At 40.4% G+C, this 25,332-nt stretch overlaps 3 protein-coding genes across 4 annotated transcripts; 2 read left to right on the forward strand and 1 right to left on the reverse strand.

The window, feature by feature from the left end:
* The first annotated feature begins 3,902 nt into the window (after positions 1–3,902).
* Positions 3,903–12,096, forward strand: LOC128708698 (lethal(2) giant larvae protein). Its single transcript, XM_053803677.1, has 7 exons — positions 3,903–3,986; positions 7,993–9,844; positions 9,922–10,406; positions 10,515–10,954; positions 11,030–11,529; positions 11,603–11,711; positions 11,862–12,096. The coding sequence occupies exons 1-7, from the start codon at positions 3,903–3,905 to the stop codon at positions 12,094–12,096; spliced, it is 3,705 nt and encodes a 1,234-aa protein (XP_053659652.1).
* A 6,697-nt stretch (positions 12,097–18,793) lies between these two features.
* LOC128708699 (CDGSH iron-sulfur domain-containing protein 2 homolog) lies at positions 18,794–19,820 on the forward strand. Its single transcript, XM_053803679.1, has 3 exons — positions 18,794–18,890; positions 19,397–19,608; positions 19,731–19,820. Exons 1-3 carry the CDS (start codon positions 18,794–18,796, stop codon positions 19,818–19,820), a joined length of 399 nt encoding a protein of 132 aa, XP_053659654.1.
* Positions 19,821–22,583: 2,763 nt separating this feature from the next.
* LOC128719890 (leucine-rich repeat protein soc-2 homolog) lies at positions 22,584–24,365 on the reverse strand. Of its 2 annotated transcripts, XM_053813530.1 has the most exons (2): positions 24,296–24,365; positions 22,584–24,220 (listed from the first exon to the last, which is right to left on the reverse strand). In XM_053813530.1, the coding sequence occupies exons 1-2, from the start codon at positions 24,363–24,365 to the stop codon at positions 22,584–22,586; spliced, it is 1,707 nt and encodes a 568-aa protein (XP_053669505.1). The 2 variants fall into 2 exon arrangements, with proteins under 2 accessions (XP_053669505.1, XP_053669504.1); XM_053813529.1 differs by having other exon boundaries at positions 22,584–24,365.
* Between the last annotated feature and the right edge of the window lie 967 nt (positions 24,366–25,332).

Below are 25,332 nucleotides of genomic sequence, written 5' to 3' on the forward strand. Positions count from 1 at the left end.
TTTGACCTTGTTCCATCGTCGCCAAAACAGCGATCTCGTTGGCATATATTTGGAAGTGGAAAGGTGAGTAGTATTAGTGTAATGCATGTGTTTGGTTTGTTGTGAATTGAAAAGATGCTGCGAAACACCTGTTGCTTTAGAGTTTGGAGACCCCTGCTTAAGATGATGGGATAGCAGTTTAATTCTATGTCTTGTTCTTTTATTTTCATAATAATAGTCAGGCCCTACATTTACCATTTCACGCTATGCAACATATTGCAAATGCATTCCCATGTTATTTATACGATAAGATTAAAAATCAAAACAATGGTCAGCCTTCGGAGCTAAAGGTTTCTTACATGAACATGGTTGCGAATATCCTAATTAATACTAAATTTAATTATTCATTTTAGTTTAAAAGTTAGTTTAATGTGTTCAGTTGTTTCCTGTCTAGTGTTTTGGGTGAATCTGATTTGGATCCATGAAATAACCTTAACTTTGAACACTTTTACTGTTTGGAGAAGGAAAGGTCTTCAAACGATTGTGAATTGTATCTTAGATTAAGCTACCTACAGTTGTAAGCAATACGGGCCAGGCCCGTATTGTTGAATAAAAAAGAACCAATATTTAAGCTAAGACTTCTGCTTTCTTCTGCTTAGCTTCGGAATCAGGAATTCGTATACTGACCCATTAACCGCAGTAAAACCAGCATTGAAACGTTAATAACGTTGGAGTATTTATGAACATTTTGAGAGTCGACTTAAGCTTTGCATGACTACTCATTGATGATTCATATAAAGGACTCTTTTCGAAAGATTCATTCAGCACAACATGGTTTTGTTCCAAAGTGTTCTGTGCCACGAATCTTGTTTAATTTCTTTCGGAGTGTATCGAACCTATACCTATACCAGCCTGGGATTTATGGCAATAATTAGAATAAGGCACAATAATGTTCCTGTGTTCCTTTGAATGCTCTTTGCAAAACGTCATGACCATGTGTGGTGGGGCAGGAAATGCAGAAAATGGGTTTTCCTGTTGACAGGTAGTTATCCCAAACCGAAAAAAAATCCTAAATGTTCGATAGAACTACAAGCGCATCAGACAGAGAGGGTGACATACAAGCTAAGGCAACAGGAAGAACAGGCAAACATTAATGTTTAAAGGGAAACATTACAACGGCATAGGAAGATGCACATCTGTATCCGTTTGATTGTAATATGAAAAGGTACCTGTTCCTTAAACATGGATGATATAGTGTTTAAATCATTCGAAAATAGCAGAATTCGAAAACTGTAACGTGTAGGTATTTGTATGCGATTTGGTTTTGCTTCTCCCCACATGAAAGTGGATACGTTCTTCAGCATTTTTATGGTTTGATCGTTCGGTTTCACCCACCTTCCTGTCCGCATTATAAATCTGTTTCGTCTAGTGATTTCAGTTCTTAGTTTTAGTGTTTATTGCAGCACTTTCCATACATTGAGGTATGAGATTATAGAGAGCATATATGCTAGGATCAAGGATTACATTAAGTAAATAGTGTTCGATAGGTGATACACGGATTTGTTTGTCTTATTGGGGACAGTATTTGTCTAAGCATCGCTTATTAAATTAGTGAGACAGCTATTTATATGTAATGGATTGGGTGGACCATTTTTCCCAACCAAGTCTTTGATGCATGACAATCGCCTCGATCAATAATCATCTCGTAATATAATAGTCAAACCGAACCCGTAGTTGTTGATCTATTAATAAGCGTCAGCGCAAAGGTTTGTACTCGTTTGATTATTTTCCGCCGATACTGTATGTATCACCCAGTTGCGATCAAAGTAATGATCGAAACACGACGACGATGGTGTTTTTTTTTTGTTTTGTGAACACACTTGCGCGGCACCTCCGGTTATCCACCCACTTGAAACGACGAAACCAGGGGCTGGAACGCATCCTGCACACGATTCTCGAATGACTTCAGCTTGCTCTGCTCGCTTCTTGCTTTTTATGTTGCACGAAGTTAGTGCATCACCCCAATACCACCCCTTTTCAGTGTGCAGCCATTTCCGTTCGTTCCCGTTCCGTCACTTGATGTTAGCGATGACCGTGGTGGTGATGGTGTGGCGTGTCATTCATCGGGAATGATGTCATACCTTTCTTCGTACCAAATTACTTGCTCACCACCACGTTATTTCTTCATGCTGCTGGGTCATTTTCACCACCTCCCGCATACTACGTCCTCTGCACCGCCAGCACACAATCTTGAAGCTTAGACGATGCTAATTTTCATCCACCCAGTTGCTACCTTTCATGCTGGGGTTGGGGCGTCATTTGTTTGCCGTCGAAGCATTTAGGTATTAGTATATTTACTGCCGTGCTTTCACGTTATGATGCTTCAATGTATGAGGTTCGGTTGCAATCAACTTTTAGTAATACAATAGTTGCCTTTTTTTGTTTTTTTTTTGCAATGTGATCTTTCCACTGCCGGCTGAGCATGTTCATTTGGACAGTTTATGTTTGCAGAATCATGAACAAAAAAACATTTTAAAAATAGAAAACAACTCGAGAGTGGTGGCGCACCCAAATCTTTGAAGTGGCCAGGGCAACGGAGCGAAATCATGATTCTTAGCGCGTGAATACGAACGGCGCGCGTATCAAATGGTTGTGTTGCTGGATGTGTTTGCTAAGAGCAGTCGGCTCCTGCTTCCCGGGCAGAGGAAGTGTTTATTTTCTAAACAAATTATGTACCGCAATTGTATATCAGATCGCATTTCGGGAGAGCCACGCCACGCGGGTGGAAGAAATGCCAAGCAGGAAAGAGGAGGTGCGCATTCGATGAGATGGATGGGAAGGGGTTCCAACGCTGCCCAAGAAAATGATCGTTGATGGATGATTGGAATAGGATGTTTGTATGGGTTGAATAACCGGTTTCTCAAAGATCGAAGTGATTTCTTAGCAAAATGAGCCCGAATTTGATACCTTTCCCAATGTTAGATGCATTAAATGTACTTGCTTGCAACGTTTTATTCTTTAAAGTTCATGAATTTGTTCTTATTTAAAGACGTTGTTCTGTTGTTGTTTTTAAGGTTGACGTTGTTTTGTTGCTGCTTGGTATATCGTCATGTTAAACATGTATGTATTTATTATTAACCCATCGGCTATCGGTTTATATAGTCATTACTAATGTATTTAATGCACAATTTTGATCATCATCGATCGATCGATCATTTCAATAGTTATGACAGTTAGAACCCTGCGATTCCGTAACATTGATTAATCATTTTAAATCACACGATAAAACAATATTTATGTGCATTTCATCAATCGATTGACTAATATATATATACACATTTTTTTATTCTATTTATTTCAGACATCACCTGAATCGCTAAATTGCCTTGATTGATCTTGAGAAGATACGTCATATTGGAGATAATATTCGTACTTTAGTAACGAAATACATCGAAACTCTAATCCACAGTGTGCCTTTCACAATCTGTTCTAAAAGTACAACTAGGAAACAAAACCAGCATCGAAGTTAAAGAAAACGTATTTTATAAAACCTAGAATCATTGCGATTCCAATCCGCAAAACAATCAATTGGGTAGATGAACTTCGCAACTGAAATTAACAATTCTACCTATCTTCAATACAATTCGTTCATACATCTAATGTAAATAGGCAGTGGAGGTGGAAAACATTATAAAGGAACTTGTAGCACAGAGCATTGTGCAAAAGGGGCTGGAGAAAACTTAAATTTCAATCCAACGAAGCTGCCTCACACGCTACACGGCTAGCAGTGGAAAGTGTAATCTAGCGAAAAGCCATAGAAGCAACATAAAAGTTGCTGGTATTTTGTACCGAAGTAAATCCAGTATCTCCATCATAACCAATTCGCTCATCGCAAACGCTCGGCAAACAACAGTGAAAGAACAATGCTGAAGTTTATACGTGGAAAAGGCCAACAACCTTCGACGGAACGGCAGAAGCTGCAGAAGGAACTGTTTGCATTTCGTCGGGTAAGTTGAGTTCAGTTATTTAGGTTTACACTCTAATGCGTTCGATCTCCGTAGATTGTTTGAGGTAAAGTTGCATTGCAACACAACATTTGTTAGGTTTTTTATTGACGCGTCCAGCCGTATACACCCGGGATAAGATGTTCTTTCACTGTTTGGAGAAGGAAATACCTCCAAACTATTGTGAACTGTACGCTAGATTAAGATTCCAATAACAGTACGGCCAGTCAGTATTTGCTGAGTGACCTTGTACGTGCTTAAGTCACGTAGATTAAAATAATCTAACTTAATTTAATTTAAAATTTTGTTTTGTATTTTATTCGCTGTTGTTTTCTGTTGAAGGCTTATTATAAAATTACCCACCCGGTTGGCTATCTCTAACTTAAATTACCAATAGAAGAAAAATCAGTTTTTCATAAGAGTGCCATGGTTTAATGTGTCATGGAAACTTGAAACCCAGAACAAATGCGTGCCTTAAAGGTCGTATGTTATCGACTACACGAATTGTTCAGGGCCTAACGAATTAGTGGTCATTGTTCATCAAGGCAGTATAAGCGAGATCAGTTTTGAAGTCGCTGGAATCACTCCGATTTGGGTTTAGAACCGTTGAAATTCTCTCAGATGAGTCACAAACAGCATCGATTTGTTCGCAAACACAATCTTATCTGCAATCGACATAAGCTGTAATAATTACGTGAATTATACATAAATTAACAATAGACTACATTTGATGCTATTCGATAGTTGGCATTTCCTTAAAAAAAGTCTAATGTTATTCACATCTCATAAAACAATAAATAGAATATGTAACAAGTCTCTTGAACAGTAAAGTGCAACAGAGAGGTTCTATCAGAGAGGTAAATTATAATCTCAAGTAAAACACTGTTGAATCTGGCGCGGGAAATCAATTAAAACGCTGAGAACCACGTGCAAGTGTTACCACACCTGTGCGTATCGGATGTACAGATGAATGAATGCAAAGCTGCTTACGCATATTACGTGAGTCATGTGAATAATTTACCCAATGCTACTCACATGCAAATGCTTAATTGTGTGTTTGTATTTATGTTTTTTTCTTTTACTGACATTGCACAACTGGTGCGCGTGGTTTTCATACACTGCGTGTAATAATAAACAATATGTTACTTTCACATTATAGATAGTACGTGACGCGTTTATGAAAATGAATGACAATGAATTGTCCAACCGATTAGAATGTTTAGCTATTTGAATGTTTAGACTGCTATTTGATTTAAACATTATGTAACAGTTGTTATAAAGATAATTGCATTGTTGAATTAGTTTTTGTGCATTTATATATTATTAGGCAAAAGAACAAGGATTTGTTATGCTGCATTTGACCTTTATTTCAATGATAAAATACAGTCTTCTAAAGTCGTAGACAAATTGTGTGCATCATCAAAAAGTGGTTCGGGTATTGGTTCTGTATTTGCAGCAGCTCACGTAGGGTTGAGTTAAATTATGCCTGGCCGTCTATACGCCTACGCATCAGTACCTTTTAAGGATTGGATCATGAACCGTACAGCTTCACAACACCGTGTAAACGGAGAAAACAAAAAAAAAAAAAAACAAAAAATAACAATAATGAATCACTGTTCACTTTCTATCCTTCTTTCTTTCGGAGATACACTTCCGCCTGTTTTATTCGATAAGTTCTGTAGCGTCGTTAACGTTTGAGGTGGTGGATCTGGAACGGACCGCAAAATCTTTGACTCCGAACTGTGTTGGCGTCTTAGTACGCCTTTCCAACGTGATGGCAGAGGGAAAAGTAAACTAACGGGTTTTTAGCGGTGCCTTCCTCAACTTTCCCATCTGCGAATGAGTTGTTCCAGAGCTTTAAAACTTGTTAAATTACCACGGCTGATAATGGAGATCGTGGATTTGCGCGGGTAGGAAGGTGCTATGCTTTTCCCTGAGATGATCTTAGTCTAACTCTTGCTTGGTAGACCAAGTAGAAAGGTCACCGGAATGAACAGCACCACCGTCATGAGGAGCAAGTAGAAGACGAAAAGATATAAGTCTTTCTGTGGGTTTGAGGCGCATTCGGGGAAGCAAACGATTTGGAATACGTCAGTAAGGAAACAAAGAGCACGTGGATCAAGAAAGCGATCTGTTGTTGAATGTTTGGCTAGTGTTCACTGCCCTGTAGGTATAGGTAGACTGGGCGACTATCATAATTGCGACATTAAGCCATTGAATGTCACGACTGTTTCACCTCGACGAGCGTTTGGTGAGGCACATTCTTTCCATCTCCGCGTCGTGAAGCCGGATGATGAAGAATAGCAAAGTTATGGTCTAGAGAAGCATGCACCCTGAAGACGTTGTCGGTGAGTAGGGTAGGAATATCCCGTTAGTCTGAAACCACAGCTCTGCTTCAATCTCGACAAAACAGAGCAACCTCCTTGTGGCCACCTAGATGGCGTGCCATCGCCTAGTTCTACAAAACATGCCACACCTTGGAGACCGACCGAACACCAGTGCGAGGTGGAAAGAAAAGAAAATATTCGTTTTTTTACGCCATGGTAAACTGGTAAACTGGTCCATCTTTACGTTATATTGTCACCAAGTGGCGGAGGGGTTTTGTTGTGTTAGGGAGTGTTCTAACCATATGTTGATAGAAAAATCGATAAAAAGAAGCGTTACACGGTATGGCAAAAGTAATGCGAATCCAAACTTCACTCAGTGTTATTGTGTAACTAGAAAATGTTCTGTTGTAGCTGAAATAAAAGGTCCTATTTCAACTGTGTGATTTCATGCAAGGGGACAGATAACATTGAGGAACTGTAGCAAACAAAATGTTACATATTTGGTAACGGGTAACGGACGAAGTGGTTGTTTGGTGATATCATGCTTAACCTCGTTCTTCCACTTGAAGGTATTTACTTAAGATAACAGGCTCGAACCCAGTCAACGAACACTTTCCAAGGTGCACGCACCATGCTTCCACGACTGTATGTTATCAACAATTTCAAATTGCTCTACATGTTTGCCAATGCTTATGATTGTGTGCAGCGAAAAGTATAAATATAAAGTATTGTCATTTTGAAAACCTTAACCAAAGTGTGCCTTGCACATTGAAATCAAATATTGGCATGAATGAATGAAAGCTTATTTGCACATCATTATGTTAAAATAATATAGAAATGTACAATTTGTTCCTTTTTCGCCCTATTTCCTTTTGTAATATAAAACAGTATGGACAACTTAAACGATTGCAACATATTCGGTCGCTTATCATTGGCATCGTATCATGAAACGCGGATGTTATCTACGAAGGGATTGTTTCTTTGTGGTTTGAGCATAGAGCGCTTAATCATCGTTTCGGGATGTACCCAGGTTAGACCGTAGTCGCTTGGTACTTTCAAGGGCCAACTCTCGAAACGCACCTCACCAGTCTGTGTCATATCAGATTCGTGTCGTTATCTTTTGATTCACCTGTTTCTTTCGCTGTGTTTGAACAGCGATAAACCCCCGCACCCTTTTTTATCGATGGATCCGCTAACACACAACAGCACACTTTAGGGTTGGTTTCGGTTATCAATATTCTGTCGGTGCACTAGCTACGTATGGTCCAGCCGGAAGGGAAGATATGGACCCTGAGATTTCCAATGGCGATAAATAGAACAAAAAAACGACCCTAGGTTTACAGATAAATTCATGTGATGATGTGGTAGCTGCGGTGACCGTGAAGGAATCGACAAGAAAGTATCGATAAAGAGTAATGATTTCAGTATTGAAGAGAAAAAACCGATCATAAAACTGTAATGTGGTAAATAAGTATAAGGTACAAAACTAAAAGCGTGTTGATGATAACAAATATGTCGCTTTTAGTCACTTTTTCAAAGATAATTTTATTTTTACTTAATCATGCTATTTTTTTAATTAATCGTTTGTAACTAGTCATTGCTTCATCTGCTAGATTTAAATCGTTTATTAGTATTGTTTTACCTATTTATTAATATTTATGACTTTTCGGTTTTGCTTTTAGACCGCCCAGCATGGCTTCCCACACAAACCATCCGCCCTGGCGTACGACCCGAAAAGCAAGTTAATGGCCATCGGTACTAATAGTGGCGTCATCAAAGTGTTTGGCCGTCCCGGTGTAGAGTTTTACGGTCAGCATACATCGCCTGGCAACAATCCGGCCGACTTAATCGTGCAAATGCTCGAATGGATCCCAGGTACAGGACGGCTTCTGTCGTTAACGGCTTCAAACCAATTGGTACTATGGGAACCTGCTGGCACGCTGCTGGTTGCTATTAAGAACCTGGCCTTTGACGGCAAACTGAAGAAGATTTCTTCTCTCTGCTGTTCGTATATGAAGGACACGGTTTGGATTGGCACCGAAGGTGGCAACGTGTATCAGTTCGATGTGCGCAGTTTCAGCGTAAAAGAGTCTGTTATCTATCACGATGTGGTACTGGAGCAATTACCCACTTCCTACCGATTGAATCCGGGAGCGATTGAATCGGTAAAGCAGCTGCCCAACAATCACAATTTGCTATTGATCGCTTACAATCGTGGCCTCGCCGTCCTATGGGATCTGGAGAGCGCGAGTGTAAAGCAATCATTCATTTCGCCCGGGCACGGGCAAAGTGTGGGACTGTTCATTGCACAGGATGCTACGCAGTTCACTTGGTATCATGCGGATGGATCGTACGCTACCTGGGACTTGGACAGTCCGATACCACCGGAAAACCAGAAGTACGTCCCTTACGGTCCGGATCCTTGCAAAGCGATCGATCGCTTGATTCGGGGACATCGTGGACGGTGTGAGCTGGTTGTCTTTTCGGGCGGAATGCCTCGGTCGGCTTACGGTGAACATCAGTGTGTGTCGGTACACTGCAAAGATGGCACAAAGGTGGCTTTTGATTTTACATCAAAAGTAATCGATTTTTTTGTAACGTTCAACGATGTCCGACCGGAACAGGCGGAAGTGTTAGTGGTGTTGCTGGAAGAGGAACTGGTTGCGTATGATTTGACAGACGAAACTTTACCACAAATCAATGCGCCCTATTTGCATTCTTTGCATGCATCTGCCGTCACCTGCAATCATCTGGTGTCACAAGTATCACCGGATGTGTATGCCAAGATCAGGCTGGCAGGAGAGCTGCAGATGGCCGAATATAGTTGTAAAATTTGGCCCATCACCGGAGGTTTTCTGCCCAACGAACCAGCGGATGATGACGAGCAGCCGTTGGAACGAGACGTACTGATTACCGGTCATGAGGATGGATCAGTGAAATTTTGGGACTGTTCGGATGTCTGCTTGACGCCGCTATTGCACGTCAAAACCGCACCGCTGTTTAACAATAGCGATGATTTCGAGAACAACCTAAACGCATCTACCGAACAGTTGGATGATGGCGAACCTCCATTCCGTAAGGCTGGTCAGTTCGATCCCTACTCGGATGATCCTCGATTGGCAGTGAAAAAGGTGCAGCTGTGTGCGCAGACGGGCACGCTAGTTATTGCTGGCACAGCTGGTAATATAGTAATGGCAAACTTTGAAACATCGCCCCACGACCCAACTGATGAAACGCAAACACACGGACCGTTAATCGTGACTACGATGAATTTAGTTAGCGATCGTGATGGATTTGTCTGGAAGGGGCATGACCAGCTGAAGGTAAAGCGCGCACTGTTGGAAGAAAATGTGCCTATCATCGAGGGAGTGAACTTCACGGGTGTTCTTCAGGTCCTACCACCAGCTGCCATCACCTGCATTGCTATGCAGAGTAAATGGTCACTGGTTGCAGCCGGAACAGCCCATGGCCTCGTGCTGTTTGATTTCAATAATCAGTCTCCCGTGCTGCATAAGTGTACTCTAAATCCGAATGGTAAGGATGCGCTATTACGCTACTAGTTGGTAATTGTTCTAATTAGTACTCCTTTATGCTTTCTTCCCCTATAACAGATCTCACTGGTGCCGGGGAAACACTTTCTCGTCGAAAGTCTTTTAAAAAGACATTACGCGAATCCTTCCGCCGTTTGCGCAAGGGTCGTTCGACAAGAAACAATCCAAATGCTGCCGGTGGTGGACAACATCCGCAGTCGGTTGCAGAAACGCGTCCGGTAGAACGTCAAATCGAGGCTCGTCCAGTCGATGACGGCATGGGATCGATGGTTCGCTGTTTAACCTTTGCGTTAACTTTCATTACCAATCAGAATGTGTACATTCCGACACTTTGGGCTGGTACAAATTCCAGCTGCGTGTCGGTATTCGTCCTACATCTTCCCCCGAAACAGCCTGCCATAACAGCAGCTACAGGAGAAAATGGAACTGACGATCCGGTACAATCGGTAGCAGCACCGCAAGGGCTTCCAGTTACTGGCAAATTGGCCAAGGAAATTCAAATGAAACATCGTGCTCCGATCATTGGGATAGCGGTTGTTGACAGTGTAAGTGATGTGATGGTGGACGCAAAAAACGGTGTTTTTGAATTTAAAACCTTTTTGCATTATGATTCAGAGATTATAATGTTGCTTTAATTGCTTCCACTTTTACAGAATGGCGTTCCTTTGGAATTTCAGAACGTGCCTGGACCGGCACCACATCGGGTGCTAATTGCATCAGAAGAACAATTCAAAATTTTTTCGTTGCCGCAGCTGAAACCGGTCAACAAGTACAAGCTAACCGCACACGAAGGAGCACGTGTACGGCGCATTGCATTCGCTACATTTATGTGCACGGTTCCAACTTCTTCTTTGGTGCACTCGAGTCCTCCGAAGTCCATGCCAAAACCGGTCTCATCACCGCAATCAACAGAACAACCATCCGCCGACAACAACACAACAGTGGCCAACGAATCGAACGTTGGTTCTGATGTGACGAATCATTACGAAATAAGTCTACTTTGTCTAACGAATCTGGGCGATTGTCTTGTACTGACTGTTCCGGAGCTTCGTCGTCAACTGAATTCGGCTGCAGTACGCCGGGAAGATATCAAGTACGAGTGTTTGTTTCGAATGTGTTCTACATAAGTAAACTTAACATTCATTTTGCTTGGAATTTATCTTTTCAGTGGCATTTCATCGCTGTGTTTCACAAGCCACGGTGAGGCATTGTACATGATGTCATCTTCAGAGGTGCAGCGGATCAGCCTTTCCGCTACGAAAGTTATTGCTCCGAATGGTATGATTGATGTGGAAGATTGGTCAACACCGATCGAAAATGCTGCATCAGCCGAAGAAGGCAACGACCAGGAACCACAGACACAAGAAACCCCTCAAGGTGAAGCTTCATCTGAGCAGGAGGTTGAAAATGTCTCTGGTTCCGTTGCCGCTGCGAAGAGCGAACCTTCGGTTTCACGCGAAAAAGACACCGGCAGTTCGATGGCTCTTACAAATGGCACTTCTAACCCGAGACTTAGCAATGGTGTTACTAGCGGAGATGAAGCATCACCGAACAAAGCCAACGAAACGATCACCAGCTCGATTGGTGACATAACGATCGATTCCGTGCGCGATCATTTGAATTCTACAACGACGACCCTTTGCTCTACCACGACTGAGGAAATTGTCGGTAAGATTCTTCAAAGTCATTTCGCACACTGTACCAACACCTGAAGACATTGCTTTTTTTCTTTTTGTTTTAGGTCGGCTTTCCGTATTGAGTACCCACACAAGCCAATCTTCGTCCACGGCCAAGAACAGCGAAATATTGAGCTTAAATTCATCGAACATAAGCAACCTGAAAGGAATCGGGTAAGGAGAGATTATATTATAGTTTTTTTTTAATTTCTCATTTATCATTTAAAGATATCAAACATGCAAATGATAGAAAAATGTTTCATTTCTTTAGCTTATATTGGTTGTTAATTATATTATTGTGTTTTTTTTTCGTCAATTTTGTAGTGATACGACGGAGAAAACATCCAACTCGGCAATTATAAAATCAATCATCACCACCGTAAAGCATGGTTCGAACGTAACAAATGGCGAAGCGAAAGAATCGAACAAAACGTCCACAACCACTACTACGACCACAGCAACAAGCACGTCCGTCAACGGAAACGATTCCGTTCCACCGCCGCTTCCAACGACGGCACCGCCACTTATCACCTTGCTAAGGAAAGAAAGTCAATTCTAAGAGCTTTCAACGCTGGTAAATATTTCTTTACTCACACCCGAACCCGGTTGTTAGTGTAAATGGAATAATGAATGGTTAAAGTTTATAAAAAATCTAACGGGACAGTATTTTGTATACTGATGCATTAGTATTCCGAAGGGGCTGTTACAGATGTCGGGGCGCTAATAGTAACTTAACTCGACACACAAGTATTAGATAACTTTCTTATCATGTGTCAACTATACCGATGACAAGTTTGCTTTGACAAGTTGTAATGCACGAGGCATTACACAAGACGTGTGTGAGAACAAACCAGAAAACACAGAAGCCGTCACCAATTATGCCTTTCCACGCGCTGTGGATAACACAATGAACAGAGAAATATAAAAAATTATCAGCAAAGTTAATGTTTCGACTACCACCCTAATGTCAGGTTATTATTATATGTTAGCGATAGAGAAAATCCTTTGTAAGGCATCTGCGACCAGGAAAACAATAAGACAATGGCGTTTTTATTAGATCTATTCTTACCTTGAAGCTATGTTTTTAATAGATAAAAATATATTCAGCTGTACGAACTGGTACGAAGTGCAAACAAAAGCTCTTTCACACCATTTATAGAACGCAAAGAATCGAACGATCATTGTAGCTCCATAACCGAAACTGAACAAGTGCGGTAGTGCATCAAAACGATTTCGAAATTAATCTGCACAAACACTCCACAGTTTTATACTATGTGGAAATCAACACACATCCTATATAATGATGTGTCCATAGTTTCAGACGATTCTTATGTTGTAAATCCATCGATCTTTGCGTAAATGAAGTGACAGCCTTAGCGAAATGGAAGTAAATGATAGATTTCTTAACGTTAACAAAAACGAATATTTCTTATTATGAGTGGGTAACGTTCCATCATGCCAATCTGTTGATACCAATTTAAACGGATTTTTACAACCGTTGTACCAACAATGATTCTTCCCAACGGTAGAAATTACTGCATTCACAACCGTTCCGTCTTCGGTTCAAAACAATTAATGTTAATGTTGCAAACGAAGTAAAACAAACGTTGGTGTTTAATGTAGAATAGTATCGACAAGAGCATATAACTGTTTACGAACATCTGTGAACCCAACAAAAAAGAGAACACAGAGCATTTTAAACCTTATACAGTTGGTGAAATTTTATATTTTAAAACGAAAATTATAAGAATGATTGATTTATATATTTCTTTTTTTATTTTTAAGCAAAACAACAATACGTTTTCGTAAACAGAATTACATGTGTCTATTTAATCGCATGGAAACATGGAAGTATTCGACGCACCAGGTGTATGTTTTTTTTTTACAGAAGTCCGAAAAAAAATTAAACCCAAAAAATTTATTGGGTTGTTAACTCCAGTACCCAAATAGCGCAGCGTCAGAATAAAACAACATTTTTTACATGTATAAACATTTATTTATGAAATTTTGTCATCGCCGGTTTCCCATTTGTTTGTCAGTATCCTCTCTAGTACATATTTTGTCGTGCTATTAATTCAATTATTCTGTTAGGAATTGGTTTGAGAAATTATTTTCCACCGTAAATAACGCCGAACTAGAGCCTTTTCCTTATTTTCCCCAACACATTTTCCTGTTGCAACATCTCGTGATCAACTATTAACATGTTTATGCTTCAAACCACTTATCTAAAGCTATCGAGTCATGCAGGCTTTGCGTGGCGCCACCAAAGGCAGGCAAAAGTAAAACGGATTTTACTGTAAAGTAATGTAATGACACTCTGTTGCATCAACATATTTCTGCGTGTTTCGTTATTTCCGATTGTCCCTTTTATTACAAATGAGTGAAGTTCTCCTTTTTCGTGTTTTTTTTTTGTTTGGTTTGTTTCTTGGGTGTGGGCTGGGGGGTTGGGTTTGGCACACGGGAACCGCACAAATTAAGATGCTTCTGCGACACAGCTTACAGAAAGAATTCCACCAGTGTATGTGTTGCTCCACATTCCACCTGTGTTGCTAGTGTATGTGCGTTATTATTGCAAAAGAACAAAGAAAACCCTAAATGGCAATGAACTTAAGTTAATCTACACGAAAGGATTGGATGTATAAATTAACCCTGTAATCAAGTAAAACAAAAACTCATAAATTTCAGCTAGCAAAATCGCAAACAAATGCAACAAAGAGCTTTCTATTGACTTTCTGTGTGCTCTCACCCTTTCGTGTGGTTTTCATATTTGAACAAGAACATTTGAGTCGATTAAACATGATGATAATGCTTAATCTCTACGGATTTACATACGATCGTTCAGTTTTTTTTGTTCTTACATCTCAATTACATCGCAACCATGTTTTCGCTGTATGTTTGTTTTGTTTGCTTATGTTTGCGCGTATTTGTGTGTGTGTGCTTTTTCTTCTAAACTTCCCACTTTTGCATCATACTATTTTATTCGTTTGCCAGATATTGCATAACTGTATCATATGTACTAAGGTATGTTTGTAACTTGCTTTGTTTCATTACCTTATGATGCTTTTTCCTACTCGTTACGGGCTGATTCACAACCACCCCAGTCACTAGAGAAGCCCTTGTGGGTTATAATTTTACATTTTACTACACTTTCGCTAGCATTATCATGCGATGCACGTTTTGCACACGCACATCACCGGTTCGTTCGTGTGTCTTGCTTCTGTTAGGTTGCAGACAATAGGGAATTTGGAACCATTTTATCAACGGTTCGTTTCTTGTACATCATTGATGTCTCTAACATCAGCGATCGTTTGTTCGCAATTATTTGACGCTTTTCGTGTATTTCTATTTCACGAACTTTATATTATTTTTTTTACTATCTTTCCTATCTTCGAATAGTTCTGCTTAAGCTATACGAATCAGAATACTTTATGTGTGTGCGCATTATATTTTCGTTTCCTTCTTCTTGCTCCTTTCACGCCGTCCCATCTCTAGATAACACTGGCACTGCCTTTCTTAGCTTGCTGGTAAAATACACGTTGCCTATCTCCATAGAGCTCATTCACGACCATAGGTAATCTATCTTATGTTTCATAAAAATTAAATATAGTTTGTTGCTCTCAGCATAATCAAACAGTTAGTGTCTAGGTTTATCTTACGTGCTATGCCTTCGGATTACATCTGATTTTTTAGTCTCCTCCGACATCCTTCTGATACGCGACTGCCATCACTTATATTAAAACATAGTGTCCTATTTGATGCTTTTTCTGTGGTTCGTAACTGTTAAGCCATCAAACATGGTGAATTATTTGTTTTATCAGATTTATTTTTGAATATCTGCAGTAGTAGTGCATGATGGCGCGGCTATCTTATTGCCATCACTTAACGAAAAGGCTTTAAACAAGAGCTAAAATAAACATGAAATCTTTGAGGTTTGGGTTGTTTTTCTTGTTCTTTTCGTTTTGTTTTCACATGAATCACGCATATGGCACCTCGAACTGGCACTCGCAACTATTGCTGCAATGTGCGTTTGGTGATGCTGCTGAACATACGGATGCAATTGAACATGGGCAACGCAAACTATGAAGAGTCTTTGTGTATTTTTTTACTGTTGTTTTCCAATCATGTAATTGCAAGCCATCGAAAGGTTATTCCATTTCGGTAACATAAAAAAGCGCTTGCTCCGCTTTCTATTCGTTTTTTACTGTTTCTCTTCAAGCGGAATGACATTCATTTTAAATATGTATCTTACTAGAAATGTCAATTCCATTTTTGCTGTTAAATTCGATCTTCGAATACATACTGGGTTAACGGATTCCTTACTAAGCTATATGTAGCAAGCCACCTGGCCACCAAACGTATAGTAATCCGATAAATATATATATATATATATATATATATCGTTATGTGCCTGAAATAACTGACCATCTCAATTGGGTAGTTGGGACAATTATATTTGTCACTATTATGTGCACATCATTCCCTTACAACATTTAAACCAATACTTCCGCTTCCCTTTTACGTCACGTTTTACATCATCATCTCTTTGAAATAATTCTCAATGTACACATTACATTTTTCATCTCCTTAGCGCTGATTTACTGCGTTTTCTAGTTGGCTTGTTTTCTTGTTGATGACTTACTTCTCAAGTAATGTACATTTATGTATGATCTTTTCATCGCTACATTTATTATTTAGGCCTTGTATGCATTCCGCTAAATGATTCTTTTACTGTGTACAGTATTGTTAAATTTATTTTTCTTGTTTTAATGTTTACCATCTTAAACGACAATTTTTGCTCTTTTTATACGTGTGTGTGTGTTTCTTTACATTTATCATTAATTTAGCCTCAGGTCACACAACGTGCAACGGAATAAACCAAACATTATTGAATTATGACTAGATTAAAATGACACTATGGATCCATATCCGCAACCAACATATGAAATGTACAAAATTTGACCATTTTCTTTAAAACGCATAGTCAAATAAGCATCTTATGAGTGAATCACATTACTATTAACTGTTTGAAATTTATCATTAGTTTTAGCGTATGTTTAATTCCAAACCGTTCCTTTCCCCCTTTTTTTCGTTCATCGTTCAAAAGCTTTAAATTCGTTGCAGTTCGTTTCATTATGTAAACTCGAATTCCTTATATTGCATCTACTAACTTTCAACACAAAACCTTGTTCCAGTGGGTGCAAATGAATTAAACTAAAACATAAGAATACGATTTCGGCATTCTGTTAATATTAGAACGTCATCAGTGTAAAATACCAAGTTAATAGTAATATATCGAACAGTTTACGTATTTTCTCTTCCATAATCAAAAACTAAAACAGAATTATCGCTAAGATCATCAGTAAAATTGTTCCAAACATATGGTGAAAACGATTAAAATTGTTACCTTTATGGTATGCTCGAGGGCTTAGTGTTTACGCGAATCCTCTTTCAAAAGAAGTCAATGCTTTTCGCAGAGATCATTGAAAATTTCCAATAAACCATTGAAATGTACGCCACATGTCAACATATTTCTTACAAAGGACACGCAATGGTTGAATGGTTTGTAAAAATTAACTTTTCATTCTAGCGTACGTTGGAGCTTTCCTTTGAGTATCGATCGTAATTCAGTACAAGGTTTTATGCCAGTGCAGCAAACCAAGACACGTAACCAAGGAGTCTGAAACGAGATAAAAAAAGAATACAGCATAAGTTCTCATTTTTTTCTTATTCTTAAGTATTAATCGGTCATACGAAATAAATATTTTGAAATGATGTTCAAATGGGATTTACTTTACGGACTAGAGCTTAACACTGTTTTCACATGGGAGCGCAATGACACTACGCGAGCGTTTTTAGTACAAAGTAGGTCTGGACTAGCGTAGCTGTCATCCTCCACTGCGTAGTTGAGCCGTTGGAGGAGGAATTTGAATTGAAAATTATAATTTTAATTGTTGAATTGTCGAAATATTTATGTAAATTCTTGTACAAAATATTTGTGGAAGGTCTTTTCTTCTTGACCTTGGCTGTAGTTCTGTTGGCAATGTAGTAGTGATCCCACTGATACGGTGATGGATGCAAAGACTCTAGAAAGATAACTTAGGCTCTCCATTCCTTACCCAACCTCGTGGGAGGATGGGTGATATGGGTAAATTTGACGGAGGAAGAATAGTCAGCGCCTGCTTTCCATATCAAGGGTCACTTTCATTGCTACCGGACTGTAAACAACTAGAAAGCGTAAGTCCTCCAACCGGACTGGTGATTGGGGAACAGGCCTTGCAAGCAACCCTCAATACACACGAAACTTATGGAAACCAAGAAAATTCGAATAGGAATAACAGGACTCACTACGAAAAAGGACTAACGATTGAAAACTCGGAAGTGAAACTGCACATCCCTTGCATCACCAGGAAGTAGACCTTATTCTTCCGGAAGGAGTGAGTGTCCGCGGCTTCGCAGTATTAATTTTCAGACGAACCAGACGTTAAAAAAGTTAGGTAAAATTTTAAATCTTAACTTACAATCATTCAGACAGTGTCAAATGCGCGTATTTCACATCTTTGCGTGTCAACACGAGGGCTTCGCGCGTATTATCAAAATCCATAAAAAATCCTGTTGACAGCTACGTCGTTGGATCAAACCTCCCCCGTGTGAACACAATGTAAGAGCACGTTTTACGCTTGGCAATCTCTCACTGACAGTAAAACGATAAGGTTTGCACCATGCAGATGTGCTGCTTTCGCACGCTGCATGTGGTATGTGGCCGAAAGAGACAACACAACGTGTGTCGGTGTACGGTGAGAAGGAAAACGAGCACAGGAATGATTATGGTGCGAGCGAGATACTTGAGCAACTGAAGAAGAATAGGTCCAGTCCATTTTAGCCTTTCCTTTTGCTCGAAAAGCCGTGTCCGTGAGGTTGGAGTGTTGCAAATATTTTAGGTGCAAAGAGACCATTTCACACCTTGAATAGGAGGTAAAGTTAATAAACAACTGTAGTTCCAGCTAAACGTTGCAAGGTGTTCAACAAGGTGTAATTATTCGGCCTAAATCCACATCGGTCCCATTGCAGTTGTCGTCGTTGTGCTGCTGATCGTTGTGTAGCGAAACAACACAGCACCACACACAATTACCTATTTGATCTAGTCTGGTTGGTTTCAGTGATAGCCCACTAAACACACTACACATCTCGTTTACACAGTGTTACCCTGGTCTGCTTAGACGTTTTTGATTTTGTGCACATTTTAGTGACCGTCCATCATGCAGCTGCTTTCCGGATTAGTGAAAACAACCGTACCAAACTATCTGTCGGGTTTGCCAATCCCGGACAGTTTCGGCGGATGGTTCCGGCTGGGCTGTAAGTATTAGGTAGAATTCCTTCAACATTCGTCTGTTTCATACCTTACGCGGCATACAGTGGATTTGACGTTGATACACGAGCACAGTTTTTAGGCCGTTCATGCGTAACTTATTGCTCCATCGAATCGAGCAAGCAAGAGGAAGATTAAACACAGGGTAGACGTAAAGAAATTAAAAAGTGGGGTCCTTCACCCGTGCTAGATGGCTCCATCTTTAAAATATGCCATCATACACTAGTATCGTGCTCTAATCTGCACTCACTGGGAGGAGCTGTGGGCTTCTAAACAAGCATGAGATTCATTCTGCTCGTTATGTAAGATTTGTTTGTAGTCAGATACAGACAGTAACCTTAGTGGGACGCGTTACACATTGCTTCGTCACATTCATCATGGAAATTTAGGATCCTATGATAACTCGATGATCTATTTCCTTTTCGAATTCTTCCTACAATTGCCATTATGTTTTTACAAAAACACTATACATTTTTGTTCGTTTGTATTACAGTTAAGGATTGGCTTTCGTTGATTCCACCGACGGCAGCCATGGCCGGAGTCGTTTATATGTCATATTTGGCCTTCTGCCCGGAAGCTCGTCCGAAGCCGTCAAAGAAGGCAAATAGCAAGATTCGGCTGGAAGAACCCAAAGTCGTGGACATGATCGATATTGAAGACATTGCCGAGAAAGCCGCTTTTTGCCGATGCTGGAAATCCAACAATGTAAGCGTTTGACATCTGATCGTATGCCTCGTGCCTCATGCCGAGGCACAAAACCCTTTTTTGGGTAGTAAGATAACATATATCTTTCTTAAACACTAATCCCATTCTGTTTTTTTCTACAGTGGCCGTACTGCGATGGATCACATGGTGCTCACAATAAGGAGTGCGGCGACAACCTCGGCCCGGTTGTCGTTCAGCGAAAGAAGAACTAAAATTCAGCAATACTTTAATCAACTATCCATTGCACCATGTATTGCGGAAATGGTCAGTGATTTCACTTACACCAGAGTTGTTTGCACACTAAATTCTGTACGGTTACGGTAACGGACAGTTCAAAACTTATTGGAAACGTGCTATTTCTGTCCCCTGTTGTGATTTCCCTTCAAAATTAGCATATGTAGAAGAGGTGCATTTGAGTAGAAGATTGATTAAATCAATTTTAGCTACTACTGAAACAGACCACTTTACTGCATCTAGAGCTTACTTCAAACAACTTGTGTAAACTTGTTAGCTACAAGTGCATGGTGTTTCATACGTTAATGTAAAGTAGGTGTATGAAATAATTCGAAACTGTATGTTATTTGAACATTTCGCAGCATTTTTCTTGAAAAAAAAAACAAATTTATTCCATTGGGATGTTTTCTTTTCAAAATAAAAAAAAAAATCTTTTTTCGCAGACACTTGCCATGAAACTAGCCAAAGAATACATCCGAATATTTTATACAAAACAATATCAAAGCCCACGCACTGTCTCCTATCGTCTGTCGATTTGGATGTTATCTTCACCCTGATCAATAAGATCGTATACAACTTCAAATTAAGAAAAGTAACGAAGATACTGTATGCTAAGTATCTTGACATATATTTTTGAAAGCACTGTCTTTAAATTGGTTATAGTAATTGTTTTGGAATCAATATGTCCTTAACTTTCATCAACAGTCATAAAAGTTTTATTTACCATTCCTGCGTTGTAAATTGCTTTCATACGTATATTTTTACAAAATATGCTGAAATGATAAGGTTTAGGGTTTTTGTAGCTCTTTAGTCTGGGTAGCATTCAAAACCAAAAGAAAAATGTAACAGTTTCAAATCAGGAAAGCTAGCTAAGCCTATCTGTCTGCCTTATTTAATTCGCCAAATTGTGACTGCAGCATGTCTCAGTGCAAAGTTCGCAGTATGTTCGGATCTACCGTGTGTTCCAACATGATTTATGATCATGAACGTGATATATGATCTGTTCTGATCATATGATCTGAACGTGCGGGACAACAATCTTGTCCAAATATGTGGTGTTATAATATTCAACGTTAGTTTTTGCTTCATTATCGATAGATGGCGCCTCAAACCATCAACAAAGTTGGATCGTTAAATCGTGGAACATCAATTTGGGATGTAAGCATATTTGTCTCGGATACTGTTAATAGCCGATCATTTAATGTCATAAGAGTTTTATCAGGACAAACAGTATATCATTTAAAAAAATGAACTCATGACCAACGTGCGATAGTATCATCTTGCCACTATACCTCTTCTTTAGTTTAGATGATCCTAAAACATCATCAAGTTTTAATTCCAAGCTCTTGTCGGACAGAATTATGAACCGATCTTTTAAGACATGCTTAGACGTGTAATTTTTCACAATGAATATTGCTACTTCTTATAATCTTAAAATGATGTTGTATTTATTCGTGTCGGATTGGAGATAACTGGAAATTTTGCTCCCTTCTAAAGAAAACGTCTCCTGGTATTGCTGAACACCGGGTCATAATCGTGCAAGACGATTTCAATAAAGCATCACTTGATGATGTGGCGCTGAATGTGCTAATGGCATTATAAATAAAGTAGCGACAACCAGGTTTCAAGCTTTTGAATATTACAAAAAAAGTTCCTCTTAATTGATTCATTGCGTTTTCCATGAAAAGCTTCATCTGATATAATCATATATGTTAGTGAAAGGAAAGGTAGAAAAGCTGCCTTCAACGCTTGTACCAGATATACTAATCGCATGTCTTTAAAGCGAGTAAAAAGAAGTAACGGCTAAGGTGTAGATGAATAGAACATTTAATGTATTGTATTTACAATACTTACCAATTTTGTAACTACTTGTGACGATCCATATCCATCTATTGGCAATTACTACGCAAGCATAAAAACCCAATTGTCGAAAAAAACATCATTTGTTAATTTTCACCAAACACAGTAAATACGCACGCACTTTGCGTGCAGAGTGGTTATCACTATTGTCACATTTGTTCTTCATTTCACTATTGTCGATAAAAAATTAAAAAAGTTCATTTCAAACAACACCACTACGGCAGGAACAGGAGATCAACTCGAAAGTATTTTTCGTTCACAAACACACACGCACACAGAGTTTAAGAAACAAACGATCGATGTTCTTTATAGTCTCCCGCTTCGTTCCTTTTTAGTAATATGTCCTTGATACACCACACTGGTATTACACCTTCATTTATCATCTGCACTGTACGCTAATTTGACGTTCCACGCAGTAGTACGTTTTATGATGTTTTTTTTTTTCTTTTGTTTTGTTTCGTTTAATAAGCAATAACATTAAAGCTTTATTTTAATCACATTGATTCATTTTGTTTTTTTTTTTGTTTTTTTTTTGTGTGTATGTCCCTTTTTCATGCGTGCACACATTGCACTTAAACGCATTTTTTCTGTGATTTTCATTCGTTACAAATAAATTTGATTTTTTGGGATTTTTGTCTCGAAGAAGGAAGTGGCTTTATGCTTTTGAGATGAACACTTGAACGTAAAACAGTGCAGTAAATAGAATACTTTCCTTTGCGCACAAACAACACACCTATGTATCAAGAACGGAAAGAACTTTCCCCCGGCTAGGCCGAAGCGCACAATGAGACATGGGCACGGTGGATGAACAGCAGCAGTTTGTACGTATACAAAGCAGAAACAAATCGCTCGCGGCAGACAGCGGTCCTTCAGCCAGCAAATCACATCTGTCGGTAGGGCGAATGAAGTTTAAGGTACTGTATTACGAGGCTCGGTCCACCACTGACAACTTCCGGCGGTAGCGCCGACAGGGGACAGTTTTCGATGCTCATAATCGCCAGATTTTGACACAGGGCCAGCTCGTACGGTAGCTTTATTAACGACGGATTATCGTTGATGTAAAGTGATTCTAAGTTCTCCAACGTGCCGATCTCCTCCGGCAGGAACTGCAGATTGTTCTCCCCAACCGACAGGTACGTCAGGTTCGTCAGATGACCGATGGTGCGCGGTAACGCGCTAAGTTGATTCGACTGTAGTATCAGCTTCTGCAGATCGTGCAACAGTCCAATCTCTGATGGAAGTGATTCTAGTCGGTTCTCTTCCAAATCAAGCACGCGCAGCTTCTTCAGGTTACCTATCGTGTTCGGTATTCGTTTCAGTAGATTGTTGGAAAGGATCAGTATTTCCAAGTTTTGCAGGCAGTGTATATCGTCCGGTAGTTTCGTCAGCGAGTTTGTGCCAAAGTTTAGTTCCACCATCTGCGTCCACGTACCGATATCGAGCGGCAGTGAGGTAAGTGCATTTTCCTTCATGTTTAGCTTAGTTAATCCTTTGGCACGGGAAAATATTCCATACTGTATCTTGTCGATTTGATTGTGCTCCAGATTGATGCTCGTCACGTTCGTGAACTGCGCTGGTCCACCGGAAGGGTAGCTGTGAAATGCGTTCCGCGACAGCGTGATCGTAGTCAAGTTGCTCAGACTGGCCAATAGCCCATCCGGTAGCTGACTAATACCGTTCCCTTCCACGTTAAACTCGTCCATATGCGTACAGTTCTTTAACGATACTGGAATTGACGTGAGCTGGTTGTACCGTAGCCCGAGTCGCATTAGGTTCAACAAATTTCCTATCGATTCCGGTATGTCCAGCAGATCATTGTGCTGCAGGTCCAACGCAGTTAAGTTGACACAGTTACCGATCGCTTCGGGCAGGTGTTTCAGATGATTGTGCGAGAGATCGAGTGTCGTCAGATTAACCAAATGGCCGATTGCTGCTGGCAACTCATGGATTTTGTTCTCGCGCAAGCTGAGCATCGTCAGATTGCTTAGATTTTTCAAATTGTCACCAACCACACGAATCCGGTTGAAGCGCAGATAGAGCGTGGTCAACGTGTGCAGCTTGTAGATCACATCGGGTATGTCCGATAGTTTGTTATGTCGCAGATCGAGTACTTTCAACTGTTTCAGGTTTTGCAGTGAGTCAGGTAGCGACGTTAGCGAATTTTCATTCAGTGCCAACGTTTTCAGATTAGCCAAGCAGCCAATCTCCGGCGGAAGGGAAGAGATCTTGTTGCCGTACAGATAAAACTCTACCAGGCTCGTACAGTCTTTCACCGAAGCGGGTATGACGGTGATGGAGGATTTGCTCAAATCGAGCCGTTGGATGTTTTCCTCTTTGCAGCGCTGAAACTCCTTAATCACGTCAACGTCGGCCTGGATCGCTTTCCCCTTCTTGGTGGTCGGTTTGGGTTTGTTCGATTCCGGGTGCTTCACCGTCACAACCTTTGGGCGAATGATTTCCGCAGGCATCTCACTGCCGGATCCTCCACTACCGCTACCGTAACCACCGCTGCTCGCTGCTGTACTAACGCTAGCACTGTTTGCACTTCCGGTACCAACACCACCACAGACGGTCGAATAGGATCCTCCGCTACCGCCGCTGCTGCCACCAGAAGTGTTTGCTGAGGTGCCGGTACCGCCTCCACCGGAACTACCCAAATTCATGCCGCGAGCTCCACTGAGTGCTGCACAATGCTGCAATATGATCGGTTGTTTTGAGATGTTAACGTACTGTAGGAATTGTCTTTTCTTTTGCCGCACACTTCGAAGCACAGATGAACAGCTGATACGATTCTGTTGAACAGATTCGCTCAAGTTGTCGGTACGTGCTGACTCTACGCGCTGTTGCAGTTCCGTTCACAACACGCAATGCTCCATTAACGCGAGGAATTACTGTGGGGAAGGGAGGAAAAAATAATGTAATTTTATCTTATTATTCTACCAAAGCTGGTGACAGATTTTCCGATTCCAATAAGTTACCGTAGAGTTTCCCTCCCTAGTACACCAAACAATTCGTGACACGATGCTCCCACACCCATTCGGGAAGGTTGGGGGTTTAAATAGGGATGGTTTTTGCCGGACGTAAGCTCGAACCATGGTGTCCCACCCCACACTCATGAAAATCCTTGACGAATTCTTGTAACTAGCTCGTGAAGCAAGGAGTCAGCGCCCGAAAACGTGAGAGATTGTGAGAGTGCGGAGGAAAAACATGTAGTTTCAGAGTCGGCAGTGAAAAACGTTGAGCAAATAAGGGAGTCGTAATTTTAAATGCACCCGTATTCAAACCCCCCAAGGTGTGAGTGCAATGAGAGCGAGGTGGCGAGAAATGGCGAGAAAGAGAAAGGCTCAGATGAAGATTGTTCGTTCGGCCCACAATGAAATACAACACAACCAAAGGACGACCCCAGGGATTGTGTAAGCAAGCGGGCAACTAACACACAAGGACGCACCAAAAATCAGCTAAATGTCGGGCTAGTACACACTGAAGAAGAAGAAGAAGAAGATGATGAACCTTCCCCCCGTGACTCAGAAGAGCACCTGACGTCGGAGAATGGGATTGGTTTACACATCTTCCAGGGGGTTGAAAAGAAAACATCACGAAACTGACTCACCAAAACCGTTCTCATAGGTT

Source organism: Anopheles marshallii, chromosome 2 (genome assembly GCF_943734725.1).
Source record: "Anopheles marshallii chromosome 2, idAnoMarsDA_429_01, whole genome shotgun sequence".
NCBI classification, from domain to species: domain Eukaryota; kingdom Metazoa; phylum Arthropoda; class Insecta; order Diptera; family Culicidae; genus Anopheles; species Anopheles marshallii.